The sequence below is a fragment of the Salvelinus namaycush genome, chromosome 3 (assembly GCF_016432855.1).
Source record: "Salvelinus namaycush isolate Seneca chromosome 3, SaNama_1.0, whole genome shotgun sequence".
NCBI lineage: Eukaryota > Metazoa > Chordata > Actinopteri > Salmoniformes > Salmonidae > Salvelinus > Salvelinus namaycush.
Window position 1 is genome coordinate 15,227,742 of NC_052309.1, and position 21,343 is coordinate 15,249,084.

General features: G+C 42.9%; 1 protein-coding gene across 2 annotated transcripts in view; it reads left to right on the top strand.

Moving 5' to 3' along the window:
- LOC120045005 (nipped-B-like protein B) overlaps positions 1-21,343 on the top strand; it is a 67,083-nt gene that overhangs the window by 25,781 nt on the left and 19,959 nt on the right. The window contains exons 5-19 of one of the 2 annotated variants that reach the window (XM_038989807.1): positions 8,559-8,670; positions 8,795-8,949; positions 9,701-9,846; positions 11,423-11,513; positions 11,675-12,202; positions 12,344-13,630; positions 14,046-14,174; positions 14,342-14,497; positions 17,773-17,844; positions 17,939-18,028; positions 18,238-18,338; positions 18,422-18,508; positions 18,622-18,853; positions 19,189-19,340; positions 19,431-19,511. In XM_038989807.1, the coding sequence (XP_038845735.1) occupies positions 8,559-8,670; positions 8,795-8,949; positions 9,701-9,846; positions 11,423-11,513; positions 11,675-12,202; positions 12,344-13,630; positions 14,046-14,174; positions 14,342-14,497; positions 17,773-17,844; positions 17,939-18,028; positions 18,238-18,338; positions 18,422-18,508; positions 18,622-18,853; positions 19,189-19,340; positions 19,431-19,511 (3,419 nt within the window). The remainder of the gene's footprint in view (positions 1-8,558; positions 8,671-8,794; positions 8,950-9,700; positions 9,847-11,422; positions 11,514-11,674; positions 12,203-12,343; positions 13,631-14,045; positions 14,175-14,341; positions 14,498-17,772; positions 17,845-17,938; positions 18,029-18,237; positions 18,339-18,421; positions 18,509-18,621; positions 18,854-19,188; positions 19,341-19,430; positions 19,512-21,343) is intronic. The other variant, XM_038989808.1, reaches the window with a different exon arrangement.

The window sequence follows — 21,343 nt, forward strand, 5'->3', positions numbered from 1 at the left end:
TCCTCCAGCATCTTCACAAGGTCCTTTGCTGTTGTTCTGGGATTGATTTGCACTTTTCGCACCAAAGAACGTTCATCTCTAGGAGACCAAACGCCTCTCCTTCCTGAGCGGTATGACGGCTTCGTGGTCCCATGGTGTTTATACTTGCGTGCTATTGTTTGTACAGATGAATGTGGTACCTTCAGGCGTTTGGAAATTGCTCCCAAGGATGAACCAGACTTGTGGAGGTCAACAAATCTTGGCTGATTTTCTTTTGATTTTCCCATGATGTCAAGCAAAGAGGCACTGAGTTTGAAGGTGGGCCTTGAAATACATCCACAGCTACACCTCCAATTGACTCAAATTATGTCAATTAGCCTATCAGAAGCTTCTAAAGCCATGACATCATTTTCTGGAATTTTCCAAGCTGTTTAAAGTCACAGTCAACTTAGTGTATGTAAACTTCTGACCCACTGGAATTGTGATACAGTGAATTATAAGTGAAATAATCTGTCTGTAAACAATTGTTGGAAAAATTGCTTGTGTCATGCACAAGGTAGATGTCCTAATCGACTTACCAAAACTATAGTTTGTTAACAAGAAATTTGTGGAGTGGTTGGAGAACGAGTTTTAATGACTCCAACCTAAGTGTATGTAAACTTTCGACTTCAACTGTACCTGCTGGACCGCGTGCTACGGGTTGGTGTTGCTATGGTGACCAGTGAGCTGAGATATGGCGGTTCTTTACCTAGCAAGGACTTATAGATGACCTGGAGCCAGTGGGTTTGGTGACAAATATGTAGCGAGGGCCAGCCAACAAGAGCATGCAGGGGTGGGTAGTATATGGGGCTTTGGTGACAACACGGATGGCACTGTGATAGACTACAACCAATTTGCTGAGTAGAGTGTTGGAGGCTATTTTGTAAATGACATCGCCGAAGTCACGGATCGGTTGGTTGGTCAGTTTTACGGGGCTATGTTTGGCAGCATGAGTGAAGCAGGCTTTGTTGCGAAATAGGAAGCCGATTCTAGATTTAATTTTGGATTGGAGATGCTTAATGTGAGTCTGGAAGGAGAGTTTACAGTCTAACCAGACACCTAGGTATTTGTAGTTGTCCACATATTCTAAGTCAGAACCGTCCGTAAACGGGCAGTTTTACTAGCATTTAAGAGCACTTGGAGGCCATGGAAGGAGTGTGGTATGGCATTGAAGCTCATTTGGAGATTTGTTAACGCAGTGTCCAAGGAAGGGCCAGATGTATACATAATGGTGTCGTCTGCACAGAGGTGGATCAGAGAATCACCAGCAGCAAGAGCGACATCATTAATGTATACAGAGAAAAGAGCCGGCCCGAGAATTGAACCCTGTGGCACCCCTATAGAGACTGCCAGAGGTCTGGACAACAGGCCCTCCGATTTGACACACTGAACTCTATCTGAGAAGTAGTTGGTGAACCAGGCGAGGCTGTCATTTGAGAAGCCAAGGCTATTGAGTCTACCGATAAGAATGTAATGATTGACAGAGTCAAAAGCCTTGGCCTGGTCAATGAAAACGGCTGCACAGTACTGTCTTTTATCAATGGAGGTTATAATATCGTTTAGGACCTTGAGCGTGGCTGAGGTGCACCCGTGACCAGCTCGGAAACTAGATTTGATATAGGTCTACAACAGTTTGGGTCTAGAGTGTCTCCCCCTTTGAAGAGGGTGATGACCGCGGAAATGTTCTAATCTTTAGGGATCTCAGACAATACGAAAGAGAGGTTGAACAGGCTAGTATTAGGGGTTGCAACAATTTTGGCGGATAATTTTAGAAAGAGAGGGTCCTGATTGTCCAGCCCTGCTGATTTGTAAGGATCCAGGTTTTGCAGCTCTTTCAGAACATCAGCTATCTGGATTTGGGTGAAGGAGAAGCGGGGGGGGGGGGGCTTGGGCATGTTGCTGCGGGGGTTGCAGAGCTGTTGGTAGGGGTTAGAGGTCGACCGATTTAATTAGGGCCGATTTCAAGTTTTCATAACAATCAGTAATCAGCATTTTTAGATGCCGATAACGGCCAATTACATTGCAATCCACGAGGAGACTGCGTGGCAGGCTGACCACCTGTTACCCGAGTGCAGCAAGGAGCCAAGGTAAGTTGCTTGATAGCATTACACTTCTAAAAAACAATCAATCTTAACATAATCACTAGTTAACTACACATGGTTGATGGTATTACTAGTTTAACTAGCTTGTCCTGCATTGCATATAATCAATGCATAGCCTGTTAATTTATCATCGAATCACAGCCTACTTCGCCAAACGGGTGATGATTTAACAAAAGCGCATTCTTGTCAGGGTATTTGCGGCAGTTTTGGCAATCTGGCTCGTTGCGAACTGTGTGATGACCATTTCTTCCTAACAAAGATCGTAATTAATTTGCCAGAATTTTACATAATTATGACATAACATTGAAGGTTGTGCAATGTAACAGCAATATTTAGACTTAGGGTTGCCACCCGTTATATAAAATACGTAACGGTTCTGTATTTCACTGAAAGAATAAACGTTTTGTTTTCGAAATAATAGTTTCCGGATTTGACCATATTAATGACCTATAGCTCGTATTTCTGTGTTTATTATATAATAATTAAGTCTATGATTTGATATTTGATAGAGCAGTCTGACTGAGCGGTGGTAGGCAGCAGCAGGCTCATAAGCATTCATTCAAACAGCACTTTCCTGCATTTGCCAGCAGCTCTTCGCAGTGCTTGAAGCACAGCGCTGTTTATGACTTCAAGCCTATCAACTCCCGAGATTAGGCTGGCAATACTATATCACCTATAAGAACACCCAATAGTCAAAGGTACATGAAATACAAATGGTATAGAGAGAAATAGTCCTATAATTCCTATAATAACTACAACCTAAAACTTCTTAACTGGGAATATTGAAGACTCATGTTAAAAGGATCCATCAGCTTTCATATGTTCTCATGTTCTGAGCAAGGGATTTAAACATGAGCTTTTTTACATGGCACATATTGCGCTTATACTTTCTTCTCCATCTGCATTTTTTAAACCAAAGTGAACATGTTTCATTATTTGAGACTAAATGTATTTTATTTATCAGTTATATTAAGTTAAAATAAAAGTGTTCATTCAGTATTGTTGTAATTGTCATTATTACAAATATATATCTAAAAATCGGCTGATTAATTGGCATCGTCTTTTTTTTGTCCTCCAATAATCGGTATCGGCGTTGAAAAATCATAATCGGTCGACCTCTAGTAGGGGTAGCCAGGTGGAAAGCATGGCCAGCCATAGAAAAATGCTTATTGAAATTCTCAATTATTGTGGTTTTATTGGAGGTGACAGTGTTTCCTAGCCTCAGTGCAGTGGGCATTTGGGAGGAGGTGCTCTTATTCTCCATGGATTTTACGGTGTCCTAAAACTTTTTGGAATTGATGCTCCAGGATGCAAATTTCTGTTTGAAAAAGCTATCCTTAGCTTTCCTAACTGACTGTGTATATTGGCTCCTGACTTCCCTGAAAAGTTGCATATCGCGGGGGCTATTCGGTGCTAATGTAGTACGCCACAGGATGTTTTTGTGCTGGTCAAGGGCAGTCAAGTTTGGAGCGAACCAAGGGCTATATCTGTTCTTAGTTCTACATTATTTGAATGGGGCATGCTTATTTAAGATGGTGAGGAAAGCACTTTTTTAAAGAACAACCAGGCATCCTTTACTGACGGGATGAGGTCAGTATCCTTCCAGGATAGGTGTAGTGTTTGTAACGCAAGATGGAGGAGACCCTGTCTCTCGTCAGATCACATTTTTTGGGGGAGATTGCGAAAAATGACCTTTTCATTCAAGACAGGATAAATATATTGTTTCAGGTGATAATAAAACAGAGTGGACTAGATTTCGTTTTTGCCACAATACAGTAAATCGAAAGAGTAGACTACTAGTTTTTCTGACTAGATTACTTATCTACAGCCTTCCCTCAAAGTCCCTCCCACAGTGATTGATTGACAGATCTGAAACCCTATCGACTCTGACTCACAAACATCCTGCCCCTCCCCTGACAATCCCACCCACAGTGATTGATTGACAGGCCAAATTGTTAAAGGGATAATTCACCCAAATTACCCAGCTTGGAACTCCCTGGCTGGCTACTTTTTCGATTTGGATGGCTACTCCATGTACTTACGGAAAACACTGTGCCGGTAGGGATCCACTCTGTACTGTACTGTGCTGAGATTGGAATACAGAGCCAGACTGAATCCTCTGAAGGCGTTACTGGTTCTTGGAACCTCATGTCTGAGATGGTTTGTCATCCACAGTCATGCATATTCGTTTTATAACCTCTGTTCCCGAGCTTCTGTGGCATTCGTCATCATCGGGATAATTTAAATAGCTTATCACTGTCTCTCTCATGATCTGTTTTTCTTAACGGTTATTTTTTATGTATGTGTGATTTTTGGTTAAGGACCTTGATTAGGCAAGGTAATTGTGTTATGATGATGACAGACTTGGTGCCGCTCCTTTGTCATCTCTTCCTTCTGAATGACCCAGGCCATTTGCATCTTCTCTCGTGAAATGTCTCACAAATTATGGCCTGACGCTGTGCTGCTGATGCTGTGCAGTTGTACTCAACAATGAATCAAGCAATATGTTAATTGTACTTCCTTGTACACTGTAAACTGTTATGTTACTATAACCTCCTGCATTCCGCTGAACTCTTAAAGGGATACTTCCCCAGAGTCGGATGAACTCGTGGAGACCATTTTTATGTCTCTGCCTCCCGTACGAAGGAAGTTAGAGGTTGTTTCGTGAGCCAATGCTAACTAGCATTTATATAATGCAAAGACTGGAAGTCTTCGGGCACAAACCACTCAGATAATTGAGTGAGGATCAGAAAGGATCTCATGCCGTGTCGCTGCTGGAATAACCTGTTAGTCGGGATGTAATGTATTTAGATACAGTTGAAGTCGGAAGTTTACATACACTTAGGTTGGAGTCATTAAAACTCGTTTTTCAACCACTCAACAAATTTCTTTTTAACAAACTATAGTTTTGGCAAGTCGGTTAGGACATTTACTTTCTGCATGACACAAGCAATTTTTCCAACAATTGTTTACAGACAGATTATTTCACTTATAATTCACTGTATCATAATTCCAGTGGGTCAGAAGTTTACATACACTAAGTTGTCTGTGCCTTTAAACAGCTTGGAAAATTCCACAAAACGATGTTATGGCTTTAGAAGCTTCTGATAGGCTATAGAAGCTTCTGATAGGCTAATTGACATCATTTAAGTCAGTTGGAGGTGTACCTGTGGATGTATTTCAAGGCCTACCTTCAAACTCAGTGCCTCTTTGCTTGACATCATGGGAAAATCAAAAGAAAATCAGCCAAGACCCCAGAGAAAAATTTGTAGACCTCCACAAGTCTGGTTCATCCTTGGGAGCAATTTCCAAACGCCTGAAGGTACCACGCTCATCTGTACAAACAATAGTATGCAAGTATAACCACCATGGGACCACGCAGCCATCATAGCGCTCAGGAAGGAGACGCATTCTGTCTTCTAGAGATGAACGTACTTTGGGTCGAAAAGTGCAAATCAATCCCAGAACAACAGCAAAGGACCTTGTGAAGATGCTGGAGGCACCGGTAAAAAAGTCTCTATATCCACAGTAAAACGAGTCCTGTATCGACATAACCTGAAAGGCCGCTCAGCAAGGAAGAAGCCACTGCTCCAAAATCACCATTAAAAAAGCCAGACTACAGTTTGCAACTGCACATGGGGACAAAGATCATACTTTTTGGAGAAATGTCCTCTGGTCTGATGAAACAAAAATAGAACTGTTTGGCCGTAATGACCATCGTTATGTTTGGAGGAAAAAGGGGGAGGCTTGCAAGCTGAAGAACACCATCCCAACCGTGAAGCACAGGAGTGGCATGCATTATGTTGTGGGAGTGCTTTGCTGCAGGAGGGACTGGTGCACTTAACAAAATAGATGGCGTCATGAGGGATGAAAATGATGTAGATATATTGAAGCAACATCTCAAGACATCAGTCAGGAAGTTAAAGCTTGTGTCTTCCAAATGGACAATGACCCCAAGCATACTTCCAAAGTTGTGGCAAAATGGCTTAAGGACAACAAAGTCAAGGTATTGGAGTGGCCATCACAAAGCCCTGACCTTAATCCTATAGAACATATTTGGGCATAACTGAAAAAGCGTGTGCGAGCAAAGTAGCCTACAAACCTGACTCAGTTACACCAGCTCTGTCAGGAGGAATGGTCCTAAATTCACCCAACTTATTGTGGGAAGCTTGTGGAAGGCTATCTGAAACGTTTGACCCAAGTTAACAATTTAAAGGCAATGCTACCAAATACTAATTGAGTGTATGTAAACTTCTGACCCACTGGGAATGTGATGAAAGAAATAAAATCTGAAATATATCATTCTCTCTACAACTATTCTGACATTTCACATTCTTAAAATAAAGTGCTGATCCTAACTGACCCAAGACAGGGAATTTTTACTAGGATTAAATGTCAGGAATTGTGAAAAACTGGGTTTAAATCTATTTGGCTAAGGTATATGTAATCTTCCGACTTCAACTGTACGTATCAAATCGTCTTGAAAAGGAAATATGTACATCCCTACCTAATAGTTTTGAGTGAGGTCTTCTATCGCCCACTGATATAAATAGGACACCCCTCTTTCTTGTTCTGGAGGTTTCCTTAGGGCAATTCCATGCTAGCGGAGTGATGCTGATAGTCAGATTTTTTGCTTTAAAATATATGTCAAACAAAAACCAATGATTGCAAAGTTAAACAAACCATACTACTCTAAGCACACGGGCTGGGGTTGGGCGATATGGCCAAAATATATCACAATATTCGTCAAATGTTAATGTATTTTATGTTTTTGAATAATATAAGTTATAAATATGCTTCATGAGTAGTACATGACCATAGGGTGGAACATATATATTTTTTATTAAGTGGGATTAATTCTCTTCTGTTTATACTGTTCAATCAAACTTCAACCAAAAATTATTTTCAGCATTTTTATAAATTACTGCGTTTTCTGCACTCAATTGTTATCATTTCCACACTGCCACACCTGTTTTGTTTATGTATTCCTTTTTTCAATGTTTTTTTTCCTTTATCAGAATAACTATTCTTCTCTATAACTAGGTTTCCATCCAATTAGCCATAGATTTCCATGTGAATATTCTAAAATCTGCATAAAACAATGCGCAATTTCTGTGCATGATGACGTAGTGCACATAAAAATAACGGTTGAGGTTAAATTCATATGTGCCGATTGGGAAAAATACAAGTTAAATGGGTTTCCATTGCATTTTAATCTGTAGTGATTGTTTTGTCACAAACTGTTGCACTATATAGCAAACATGCCCACTCTGTTCTTGGCACATGCGCTCTAGCCAACGATTCGCGCATACAGTGCGGGTAGGCTACCTGCATTATGAGATTATTATGGATAAGAGCAATAATTTTTTTATTTGTCAAACGGCAGCCAAATATCATGTCACCAGAATAAGATATTTATTGGAAGGGAGCATCAAGCTCATGTGCACTTTCACCACCCTGTGAAGTTCATCACAACTTATTTCATCTGTAGCCTAATAAACTGCATGGTTTACCGAGTTGTAGTGGAAGGACCAAGTTTACTTCGATATTATGGTTATTTTATGAATATTTTCTGCAGAAACTCGTTTCCACCACTATTTTTCACATGATTAATTTTACAGACATAAAAAGATCCCACCATGTCGAACAAAGTAATTGTCTGTCGGCATTTATAAAATTGTACCGGCATATCCTGTTTCCATCAGCCCAGTCATGACTTTTTTCATGTGTCAGGTAATTCATCCGCATGAAATGGTTGGATGGAAACCTGGTTTATGACCATGTATTTTCAATGCATTTAATGGCAGTTCTTACTTTCGCCACAAGTAGCAGTGTGCAGATTTCTAGGGTTCTTTTTAGCACCCACATTGCCTCACAGGCAAGTTTCACGGCAAAAAAGTACATGTGCACTATTTCGGCTCCTGCACTGCCCCACAAGCATGATTCATGGCAAAAAAAGTACCTAATATGCGCTCCAGAAGCTCTTGCTGGGAAAGTTAACAGTTCTCCGCTGTTAGCAGTCTCTTACTGGCGGTAAGAACGGATGATTGCCATCATTGTTCGAGTTTCATCACTCAATTATTACATTTAGCAAACCAAACATTGAAATACCGTTATGTAAGGTAAAGTAAAAATCCAAACCGGTCAGTGCATTAAATATGGTTTACCGCCCGGCCCCAACAAGGACTACTTTTAACAATTTCCACAAACATTTACTTGAACAGTGCAAATGCAAAGTTTGGTAACAGAATGACAGTTTGTGCTAGACTCCCACGGAGTGTTTAATTTTGCAATAATTGTTTTTTATTTGACATACATTTTGTGTGAAGAATCTGAGTCTGTGTCCCTCTGTTACCGTGGAATTGCCCCTCAGTATTGGTGCTGTGCACTGGTCTTCTCTACTCCTCTTTAACCACATCTCTTATTTTCATCTGATAGATATAATGCAGCAGCCAATGATGCCGCAGTACAAGATGTCCCAGAATTCCATGCATGGGAGTCCGGCGTCGACAAACTACCAGCAAACCACTATCTCACACAGCCCTTCTAGGTTTGACAATAAATTGCTCGTTCAATTTTCTGTAATGTTACAGTGAGTCCTCTGCTAGTTCATTCAATACTTCTCTCAGATTCCCTTGGAATTGACATGTTCTTCTCATCCTCTTTCTCTACAGTCGCTTTGCCCCTCCACAGATGGGGTCGGATGCCAGGTTCACGCCCCAGCAGAACAGCCCTGTGCCCAGCCCCTATGCTCCCCAAAGCCCTGCTGCTTACATGCAGCAGTACCCTCACCCACCTAGCTACTCTCAGCACCAACAGATCCAGCAAGGTGGGGCTGCACTTCTGCTTTTGTATAGGAGCATAATGCATGATGGGGAACCTACCAACTAATTCTCAAATAACCATACTGTAACTAACTATTATGCATGTCATGATGTTGATTCTTTGCTGAAGACCCTGTAGAATTTGTACATATGGACAGAAGTGCTCCATGCATTATAAACCAACACAGTTTACCCTGCTGTGTTGTGTTGATGTTCTGTGGGCGTTGAGCTTCATTCTTCCCCTCTCCTTTCACTTGCACCCTCTTATTCAGGAAGCCCCCAGAGGCCTGTGCAGCCCTGCCTAGAGGTGCAGACGCAGCCGCAGGCCTCCCCCCACCAGAACCCCTCCACCCCAACCTTAGGTATGGGAAAACCCTGGGGACATCATATCAAACATCCACAGTCCGGCCCCATCAAGCTGTGACCCATCGGCTTGTGTCTCTGTGGCGCATTATTTGCATCACAAAATATCCATGCTCTGTCTATCCAATTACAAACTGTATTTATAACAATAGAGGATGGAGTGTTGGTTAGCGATGTACACTTGCTCGCTGCAAGATTCCTGTAGATAGGCATAATTTTTCAGGTCTCCTTTCTTTGGTGTTGTTATATTTCTTGTTTATCTGCATTCATTCTACCTGTTGAATAAGATGATTAACAGGTGAACCAGTGTTTAGTATGGGTTTTGCGTAGCTGCAAGGTAATTGAATGAAGATTGATTGATTGTATCTGGGATTTATTTTGTTGTCTGTTCAGTTGCCAGCCCCATGGTTCCTGGCGGCATGCGGAACATCCACGACAACAAGGTCTCCGGGCAAATTTCAAGCAACTCAGCCAATCACAATGCCAGACATGGCTCCAACGAAGACTACATGAACATAGTCCACAGACTAGGGAATGAGGTAAACATGAGAAATGATTCATACCAAGATGAAACTACCGAGCAAAGATACCATTTTGGCATTAAATACAATTTCCTCTCATGGATCCTCATTGCTGGTACACTGCCTGAATGTATTTGTTGTGTGGAGTTGTATCCACCCTTGCTGTTTTAGTTATATACCGTACCAGTCAAAAGTTTGGACTCACCTACTTATTCAACGGTTTTTCTTTATTTTTACTATTTTCGACATTGTAGAATAATAGTGAAGACATCAAAACTATGAAATAACACATATGGAATCATGTAGTAGCCAAAAAAGTGTTAAACAAATCAAAATATATTTTATATTTGAGATTCTTCAAAGTAGCCACCCTTTGCCTTGATGACAGCTTTGCAAACTCTTGGCATTCTCTCAACCAGCTAAATGAGGAATGCTTTTCCAGCAGTCTTGAAGGAGTTCCTACATATGCTGAGCACTTGTTGGCTGCTTTTTCTTCACTCTGTGGTCCAACCCAAACCATCTCAATTGGGTTGAGGCCGGGTGATTGTGGAGGCCAGGTCATCTGATGCAGCACTCCATCACGCTCCTTCTTGGTCAAATAGCCTTTAAACAGCCATGCTTCACAGTGTGAACCACACATGTGGAGATCATCCGTTCACCTACTCTGCGTCTTACGAAGACACGGCGTTTAGAACCAAAAATTTCGAATTTTGTCTCATCTGACCAAAGTACAGATTTCCACCGGTCTCATGTCCATTGCTCGTGTTTCTTGGCCCAAGCAAGTCTCTTGTTATTGGTGTCCTTTAGTAGTGTTTTTTTTTTTTCAGCAATTCGACCACGAAGGCCTGATTCACGCAGTCTCCTCTGTTCAGTTGATGTTGAGATGTGTCTGTTACTTGAACTCTGTGAAGCATTTATTTGGGCTGCAGTCTGATGTGCAGTTAACTCTAATGAACTTGTCCTCTGCAGCATAGGTAACTCTGGGTCTTCCATTCCTGTGGCGGTCCTCATGAGAGACAGTTTCATCATAGCGCCGGATGGTTTTTGCGACTGCACTTGAAGAAACTTTCAAAGTTCTTGAAATGTTTCGGATTGACTGACCTTCATGTCTTAAAGTAATGATGGACTGTCGTTTCTCTTTGCTTATTTGAGCTGTTCTTGCCATAATATGGACTTGGTATTAAACCAAATAGGGCTATCTTCTGTATACCACCCCTACCTTGTCACAACACAACTGATTGGCTCAAACGCAATTAAGAAGGAAAGAAATTCCACAAATTAACAAGGCACACCTGTTAATTGAAATGCATTCCAGGTGACTACCTCATGAAGCTGGTTGAGAGAATGCCAGGAGTGTGCAAAGCTGTCAAGGCAAAGGGTGGCTACTTTAAAGAATTTGAAATAAAATATATTTTGATTTGTTTAACACTTTTTTTGGTTACTACTTCATTCCACATGTGTTATTTAATAGTTTTGATGTCTTCACCATTAATCTACGATGTTGAACATATTCAAAATAAAGAAAAACTCTTGAATGAGTAGGTGTGTCCAAACTTTTGACTGGTAATGAATATCTGATTCATATTTTTCCCAGGAGAGTGATCCTTCCATGAGAAATGCCTCCTTCCCACTCCGTTCGCCCCAGTCTGTTTGTTCCCCTGCTGGCAGCGAAGGGACCCCAAAAGGTATACCAACCGAGACCGCCAATATGCATAATCATACTGTGGTCTGGAAATCATGAGTCAATCTACTTATTCTTTGTCAAGTGTTCATGCCTGAATCGATCAGTGTTCATATTTGTAAAAAATCACACACAATTTATTTGTATTTATTTTTTTGGTTTCAGCAGGGTTACGACCTAGCCTCATCCTTCACTCCCCACACCCTTACGCTTCCCCCCGTGACAGCGCTCCCGACCTCCTCCTGGACTCTCCTGACTGCAAGAAGAAGCAGAAGAAGCTAACTAAAGAGGAGAAGGAGCAGTTGGATAAAGCTGCTATGTACGATATCGTCAGCTCTCCCTCTAAAGACTCTACCAAGCTGACCCTCAAACTGTCCCGGGTGAAGTCCACTGAGATGGACCAGTCCGGAGAGCTCCTACCTGGGGCAGAGGACCAGGACACTGACCTGGCCTACAACAGCCTGCAGTTCTCCCGGACGCAGCAGGACCCTGCCCACAGGTTAGGGCCAGGCCAGGGGGAGCAGTCAGGCTACCAACAGGTCCCTGTGCTCCAGAACACTAAGCAGGCTGGAGGGGTGATCAGTGGAGCTGTTTACGACGATGCTGAGATGGACGCGCTTGCTGAGATCGAGAGGATAGAACGGGAGACGCTCATAGAAAGGGAGCGCTGCTCCAAAGAGGTTCAGGATAAAGGTGAGTTTACATTCAATGTTGCACTTAAAAATCTATCCTAAAAAATATTTTTTAGTGTGCTGAGAAATAGGAGAAATAACTTGCTGATAAAAATAAGTAATATGTCAGGATCTTTTCTGAGCAATGGTTTCCTCAATGCAGACAAGCCACTGAAGAAGCGGAAGCAGGACTCGTATCCCCAAGAGCCTGGAGCTGGAGGTACAGCGGGGGCAACTCAACCTGGCGTGGGAGGGGGCAATGCTGGCAGCAAGCTGGCACCCCAGGAGGCTAGTGCTGCCAGTAATGGTGCGAGCCGGCCTGCCCTAATGGTCAGCATCGACCTGCAGCAAGCAGGTAGAGCTGACGGGCAGCCAGAGGTAAACATAGGCACCCACACCCCTGCCCTGAGGAGCTGGCCTGAGGAACGCCTGTGTCCTGGGGACGGCCCCGACTCTACTGGAGTCCTGCGGCTAAACGCCAAGACAGAAGGAGACACACTACAGACTGCAGACGTCCGGCCAGAGGTCATCAAGCAGCGTGCCGACACCCCCAAGAAGCTGGGCCCCGACGTCCGACCGGAGACCCCCAAACACAAGCACGAAAACAGACGAGACTCTTCCAAACATCGACACGATGGCAAACCTGACAATAGCAAGGCCCGCCCTGATGCCAGGATGCCTGACAAGCCACGACAACGGCACGAGGGTCGCTCAGACTCTGGTCACAGGGAGGACAGGTCCCGGGACAGTGACCCATCCCGCATCCGCAGGCCAGAGACCCCCAGCAAGTCCAGCAGGGGGGAACATGACTCCAAACATGGACGGGACAAAGACAGGGAGCGGGGGGATAAGGACAGGGAGAGGAAACACAGGACAGAGGCAGGGGATCCACGGGACCGACGATCTCCAGAGCAGCGCTCCAGGCCAGAGAGCCCGCGGGTTAAGCAGGAAGGCCGAGGGGGGGTGGACCACAGTGGGCGCCAGAGGACTGACCGGCCAGGCCCCAACCTCAAATCCCCCAATAAAGAGGAGAGGAGGAGCGGGGACGAGAGGAGGAGTGGGGACGGCAGCAGGAACCGACAGGACTCTAAGCAGCAACCTGCTGAAAACAAGCAGGAGTTCCCTGCTTACCTGCTGGGGGGCGTAAAGTCTGGAGGCTTTAAGAACTTTGTAATTCCCAAAGTGAAGCGGGATAAGGATGGGCATGTGTTGGCAGCTGAGATAAGGAAGCCTGGTCTGGGTTCAGTAGTGGAGGGCTGGAAGGAGCCCCGGGTCAAGCTGGAGCGACTGGGGCTGGTAGAGAAGATGAAGACAGCAGCCAAACCGGTTGTGGTGCTGCAGAAACTCAGTATCGACGAGGTGCAGAAAATCATCAGGGAGAGGAAAGATAGAAGCGCACGCAGCTCCAAGTCCTCCAAGAGCAGACCCTCTCATTGGATTTCTGAGAAAGGTAAGAGGAGACATCCTGCTGTCTGCATGACAGACTGGGTCAGCTTGTTGTTTAGGTGAACTTACGGTTTAACTATGGTAACCTGTGTTGACATGTGTTTTTGACTTATTGCTTTGAGAACTTTGAGAGTTCTAATTACTTTGCACATTGATCCACTAGCAGAACAGAATAACGTTCTGTATTTTACTCCTTGAAAGGATTCCGATTTATGGCGGGGTTTATTTGATATGGTTATGAGGCCTTGCTAATGATCCTGAATACAAGGCACTATTGGTTTTAGTTGTGGCACAAATGTGTCATTGTTAGTGTAATTAGCCCTTTCGTACAAGGGCTAATAGATGACTGGGTGACCTCGCTCTGTGAGGTCTTGATGAATCAGTGTTGAAAGAACTGCCTCATCTGATTGCTGAGATAGAGTCCACCATGCCACTGTGTGAGAGGGTGAAGATGAACAAACGCAAGCGCAGCACCATCAAGGAGAAGCCCAAGTACGCCGAGGTCAACTCAGATGATGACGATGACGACGACGACTCTGTGACGGAGTGTAAGTACCAAACATATTGCTTTTTTTTTTGCACAGTCATATCCAAAACGATGTTCATTCCAATCCCAGTAGTTGGGGGTGGGCTAATGGTTGATAAAAAAAACCTGGTGTTTATGATCAAAGCTTCATCCTTTAACTTGTTGCTCCTTCTCTCTCTCTTCCTGCAGCTACGCGGAAGCGTCACAAGAAGGAGCGGGAAAAGACATGGGAGCCTGATGAGCGAGAGAGGAGAGGCTCAGGGCGCAGGGGGTCCAGCAGCCGCCACCGTGAACGCAGCCCAGAGGATTCATACGATGAGTCCCCACCGCCCAGCATGAGTGACCGTAAGTCTGGCACTGTCTTTGACTGAACATCCATCATGAGCATCGATGGTTATCTCTCTCACTCACTCTCTCACTCACTCACTCACTCACTCACTCACTCACTCACTCACTCACTCACTCACTCACTCACTCACTCACTCATATATATAAATATACAGTGCATTCGGAAAGTATTCAGACCCCTTGACTTTTTCCACATTTTGTTACGTTACAGCCTTCTACTGAAATTGATTAAATCGTTTTCCCCCCCGCTTCAATCTAGACACAATACCCCATAATGACAAAGCAAAAACAGGTTTAGACATTCTTGCAAATTTATATAATATAAAAAAACTGATTTCACATTTCCGTAAGTAATCAGACCCTTTACTCAGTACTTTGTTGAAACACCTTTGGCAGAGATTACAGCTTCGAGTTTGGCACACCTGTATTTGGGGAGTTTTTCCGATTCTTCTCTGCAGATCCTCTCAAGCTCTGTCAGGTTGGCTGTGTGCTTAGGGTCAATGTCCCGTTAGAAGGTGAACCTTCGCCCCAGTCTGATGTCCTGAGCGCTCTGGAGCAGGTTCATCAAGGATCTTTCTGTACTTTGCTCCGTTCGTCTTTCCCTCGATCCTGACTAGTCTCCCCGACCCTGCCGCTGAAAAATATCCCCACAGCCGGAATGCTGCCACCACCATGTTTCACCATAGGAATGGTGCCAGGTTTTCTCCAGACGTGACGCTTGGCATTCAGGCCAAAGAGTTCAATGTTAGTTTCATCAGACCAGAGAATCTTGTTTCTCATGGTCTGAGAGTCCTTTAGGTGCCTTTTGGCAAACTCCAAGCGGGCTGTGCCTTTTACTGAGGAGTGGCTTCCATATTGCCACTACCATAAAGGCCTGATTGGTGGAGTGCTGCAGAGATGGTTGTTCTTCTGGAAGGTCTCCCATCTCCACAGAGGGAACTCTTGAGCTCTGTCAGAGTGATCATTGGGTTCTTGGTCCCCTCCCTGACCAATGCCCTTCTCCCCCGATTGCTCAGTTTGGCCCGGCGGCCAGCTCTAACAAGAGTCTTGATGGTTCCAAACTTTTTCCATTTAAGAATGATGGAGGCCACTGTGTTCTTGGGGACCTTCAATGCTGCAGAAATGTTTTGGTCCCTTTCCACAGATTTGTGCTTTGACACAATCGTGTCTTGGAGCTCTACAGACAATTAATTGGTTCTTGCTCTGACATGCACTGTCAACTGTGGGATCTTATATAGGCAGGTGTGTGCCTTTTTCAAATCATATCCAATTAATTGAATTTATCGCAGGTGGACTCCCAAGTTTTAAAAACAATGAAAACATGATTCACCTGAGTTCAATTTCGAGTTTCATAGCAAAGTGTCTGAATACTTATGTAAATAATGTATTTCTGTTTTTGATTATATATACATTTTCCCCAAAAATATCAAAATAATAGCTTTGTCGTTATGGGGTATTGTGTGTAGATTGGTGAGGAAAACATTTCATTTAATCCATTTTAGAATAAGTCTGTAATGTAGCAATACATACATACAGTGCCTTAAAGTATTATAATTTAATTGTGTTACAGCCTGAATTTAAAATGGATTGAGTTGAGATTGTGTGTCACTGGCCTACACATAATACCCCATCATGTCAAAGTAGAATTCTGTTTTTAAGAATATTTTACAAATTCATAAAAAATGGAAAGCTGAAATGTCTTGAGTCAATTATGTATTCAACCCCTTTGTTATTGATGGAATGCCTAAATAAGTTCAGGAGTAAAAATGTTGCTTAACACATCACAATAAGTTGCATAGGATATAATGGTGTTTAACATGATTTGAATGCCTACCTCATCTCTGTATGAGGTAGGCACACATATATACAATTATCTGTAAGGTAATACAGAATAAAAATATTCCAAAACATGCATCCTGTTTGAAAAAAGGCACTAAAGTAAAGCTGCAAAATGTGGAAAATAAATTACATTTATGTCCTGAAAACAAAGCGTTATGTTTGTGGCAAATCCAACACAACATCACAAAATATCACTCTTCATATTTTCAAGCATGGTGGTGGCTGCATTATGTTATGGATATGCTTGTCATCACCAAGGACTAGGGAGTTTTTATTTTTGTGATAAAAACAAACGACATAGAGCACAGGCAAAATCTAGAGGGAAACCTGGTTAAGTCAGCTTTCCAACAGACACTGGGAGACAAATGTTCCTTTCAGCAGGACAATAACCTAAAACACAAGGCCAAATATACAATGGTTGCTTAGCACGACAACATTGAATGTTCCTGAGTGGCCTAGTTACAGACTTAAATCGGTTTGAAAATCTATGACAAGACTTGAAAATGGCTGTCTAGCAATTATCAACAACCAACTTGACAGAGCTGGAAGAATTTTGAAGAGAATAATGTGCAAATCTTGTACAATCCAGGTGTGCAATGCTCTTAGACACTTACCCAGAAAGACTCACAGCTGTAATCACTGCCAAAGGTGCTTCTAACATGCATTGCCAGCAGCATACCACTGCTGCTTTCTGAAGCTAAGCAGGGTTGGTCCTGGTCAGTCCCTGGATGGGAGACCAGATGCAGCTGGAAGTGGTGTTGGAGGGCCAGTAGGAGGCACTCTTTCTTCTGGTCTAAAAAATATCCCAATGCTCCAGGGCAGTGATTGGGGACACTGCCCTGTGTAGGGTGCCGTCTTTCGGATGGGACGTTAAACGGGTGTCCAGACTCTGAGGTCATTAAAGATCCCATGGCACTTATCGTAAGAGTAGGGTTGTTAACCCCGGTGTCCTGACTAAATTCCAAATCTGGCCCTCAAACCGTCACGGTCACCTAATAATCCCCAGTTTACAATTGGCTCTTTCATCCCCCTCATCTCCCCTGTAACTATTCCCCAGGTCGTTGCTGTAAATGAGAACGTGTTCTCAGTCAACTTACCTGGTAAAATAACGGATAAATAAAAAAATTATTGACTCAGGTGTGTTAATACCTATGTAAATTAGTTATTTCTGTATTTCATTTTTTCTCTACATTTGCAAAAAGGTATTTGGTTAGAAAAAATATATATTTAATCCGTTTTGAGTTCAGGCTGTAACACAGCAACATTTGGAATAACTCAATACTTTCTGAAGGCACTAAATAGAGCATACACCAGCATGATATACCTGTGCATTAGATACAGGGTAAAATGCTGAGGATGAGTAGTAGTAATATTTCACTAGATAAGTGTTGCTGTCCAATGTCATTGTCCTAACATATGTCAATCCTGTCCAGTTGCCAGAAAGATGAAGAAGAAGGAGAAACAGAAGAAAAGAAAGGCATACGAGCCCAAGCTGACAGCAGAAGGTAATTTCACTCTAAATTCAGTAATGTCTTTGTTGTATGTCTTTGGTCTCATAAGCGCAGGTTATTCACTTTCTCTGTGTTGTTTACTCAACAGAACTGATGGACTCCTCCACGTTCAAGAGGTTCTCAGCCAGTGTGGACAACATTCTGGAGAGCTTGGAGGACATTGACTTCAATGCTATGGGTATGCATTATTCATGATCTACTTTACATATTTATTTATTTTCAATTTTCTTCAGAGGTTTGAATGACATTTCTACCAAGAATGGGAAAGATAACATTGTGATTGTTGGATTTCTTTTCAAATGTAATTTGATATCAGCCATAGTAATGCTCAGTTATAAATGACGGTGACAGAACTGCCAACTGTAACTCCACAACTCTCGTCAACAGATGACGATGAGATCCCACAGGAGCTTCTGCTGGGGAAACACCAGCTGAGTGAACTGGCCAGCGAATCTGCTAAGATCAAGGCCATGGGCATCACCTTCAGGGTAAGAAAGGGGAACACTGGATGCAGGTTTATGTCAATCTTTTTGGCATTCTGTTATATTTTTCTCATCTGTCTCATCCGTAGCTTTCATCTGGTAAGTTGGTGAAGGTCCTGAACATCCTGGAGAAAAACATTCAGGACGGGTCCAAACTCTCCACACTGATGAACCATGTAAGTTGTCCCCACATATGGTTTCCCAGACCCAGATTTAGTCTTCCGGCCTAAGAAACATGTTCCATAGAGAAGTTCTACTTGTCTGAACGTCTTCTCTCTCTGTCCAACAGGACGCAGACGCAGAAGACGAGGAGCGACTGTGGCGTGACCTCATCATGGAGCGCGTGACGAAGTCAGCTGACGCCTGTCTGACTGCCCTCAACATCATGACGTCGGCCCGCATGCCCAAGGCGGTGTACATCGAGGACGTGATTGAGAGGGTGCTGCAGTACACCAAGTTTCACCTGCAAAACACCCTCTACCCTCAGTATGACCCTGTCTACAGAGTGGACCCTCACGGAGGTCAGCACCCTAACCCCACCTTACTATCAAAAACAATTGGAACAAACCCATATAACATAATGTGGTGAGAACTGGCTACATAAATGTCCAGTCACAGTCTTCATACACTCTGTTAAACTTTGAGTTTGACGGTGGTTTGTTCAAGACCAGAGCACCCAGAACATTTGAAAGACGGTTCATGTGAAGTACATACAAGACAGTGTGGTCCACTCGGAACTACTTGGGCCACTGTTATGCATATCCCTGCCATGACTGACTGAGGAAAGGGTCTCTGCTTTGCTTTTTTTAATGAATTTTTATTCATTGTCTCTCTTCTCCTCCCCTCTCTCACCCAGGTGGCTTGCTGAGCTCCAGGGCTAAGAGAGCTAAAAGCTCCACACACAAGCAGAGGGTGATCATCATGCTCTACAACAAGGTGTGTGACATCGTCAGCAACATCTCTGAGCTCCTGGAGATACAGCTGTTGACTGACACCACCATCCTGCAGGTGAGACTCCGCTCCTAGTGCTATCCCTGGGGGTCATGATTTCTGACCTGCTTGCTTACCTTATAACTCATCTCTCTCTCCTTCCCTCAGGTCTCCTCCATGGGCATCACTCCATTCTTTGTGGAGAGTGTCAGTGAGCTACAGCTGTGTGCCATCAAACTAGTGACTGCGGTAAGAATCCAAACCAGGGTTTCCACGGAGTTCTGCCTTTTTGCATATACTCCAGAATGTTATGAAGAGTGAACAGATGAATTGCAATTAATTGCAAAGTCCCTCTTTGCCATACAAATGAACTGAATCCCCCAGAAACATTTCCACTGCATTTCAGCCCTGCCACAAAAGGACCAGCTGACATCATGTCAGGGATTCTCTCGTTAACACAGGTGTGAGTGTTGACGAGGACAAGGCTGGAGATTACTCTGTCATGCTGATTGAGTTCGAATAACAGACTGGAAGCTTCAAAAGGAGGGTGGTGCTTGGAATCATTGTTCTTCCTCTGTCAATCATGGTTACCTGCAAGGAAACACGTGCCGTCATCATTGCTTTGCACAAAAAGGGCTTCACAGGCAAGGATATTGCTGCCAGTAAGATTGCAGCTAAATCAACCATTTATCGGATCGTCAAGAACTTCAAGGAGAGCGGTTCAATTGTTGTGAAGAAGGCTTCAGAGCGCCCAAGAAAGTCCAGCAAGCACCAGGACCGTCTCTTTAACCTCTAACGAGTCACCCTCCCGGATCTGGGATCCTCCTCATCAAAAAAGCTGACTAGCATAGCCTAGCCTAACGCGACAGGGATATCATATAATATAATTTCATGAAATCACAAGTCCAATACAGCAAATGAAAGATAAACATCTTGTGAATCCAGCCATCATTTCCGATTTTTAAAATGTTTTACAGCGAAAACAAAATATATATTTATATTAGCTCACCACAATAGCCAAACACACAACGCCATGTTTTCACCATGTTTCCACCGCAAAGGTAGCTTTCACAAAACCCACAAATAGAGATAAAATTAATCACTAACCTTGAACAACTTCATCAGATGACAGTCTTATAACATCATGTTATACAATACATTTATGTTTTGTTCGAAAATGTGCATATTTGAGGTATAAATCGTAGTTTTACATTGCAGCCACCATCACAAATAGCACCAAAACAGCCAGAATAATTACAGAGAGCAACGTGAAATACATAAATACTCATCATAAAACATTTATGAAAAATACATGGTGTACAGCAAATGAAAGATAAACATCTTGTGAATCCAGCCAATATTTTCGATTTTTTAAGTGTTTTACAGCGAAAACACAATATATATTTATATTAGCTCACCACAATAGCCAAACACACAACGCCATTTATTCACCGCCAACATAGCTTTCACAAAACCCAGAAATAGAGATAGAATTAATCACTAACCTTTGGACAACTTCATCAGATGACAGTCTTATAACATCATGTTATACAATACATTTATGTTTTGTTCGAAAATGTGCATATTTAGAGCTACAAATCTGGGTTTTACAACGCAGCCATCGTCACAAATAGCACCAAAATGTCCGGAGAAATTTTGGACAGTCACGTAATCTAACCAAAAAACTCATCATAAACTTTACTAAAAAATACATGTTGTGCAGAAAATGAAAGATACACTGGTTCTTAATGCAACCGCTGTGTTAGATTTTAAAAAACCACAAAAATACGAAATAACATCATAAATATTCTCTTACTTTTGATGATCTTCCATCAGAATGTTGTGCAAGGAGTCCTAGTTCCAGAATATATCGTTGTTTTGTTTTAGAATGTCCATTTCTTCTGTCGAATTAGCAACTTTGGCTAGCCATGTGGAGGGCACATGTCCAAGAAATCTTTGCGCACTGAACGCAAAATTCCCTATAAACGTCGAATAAACTGGTCAAACTCGGTTGAAAATCCTACTTTAGGATGTTTTTCTCATATGTATCCAATAAAATCAGAGCCGGAGCATTTCGTCGT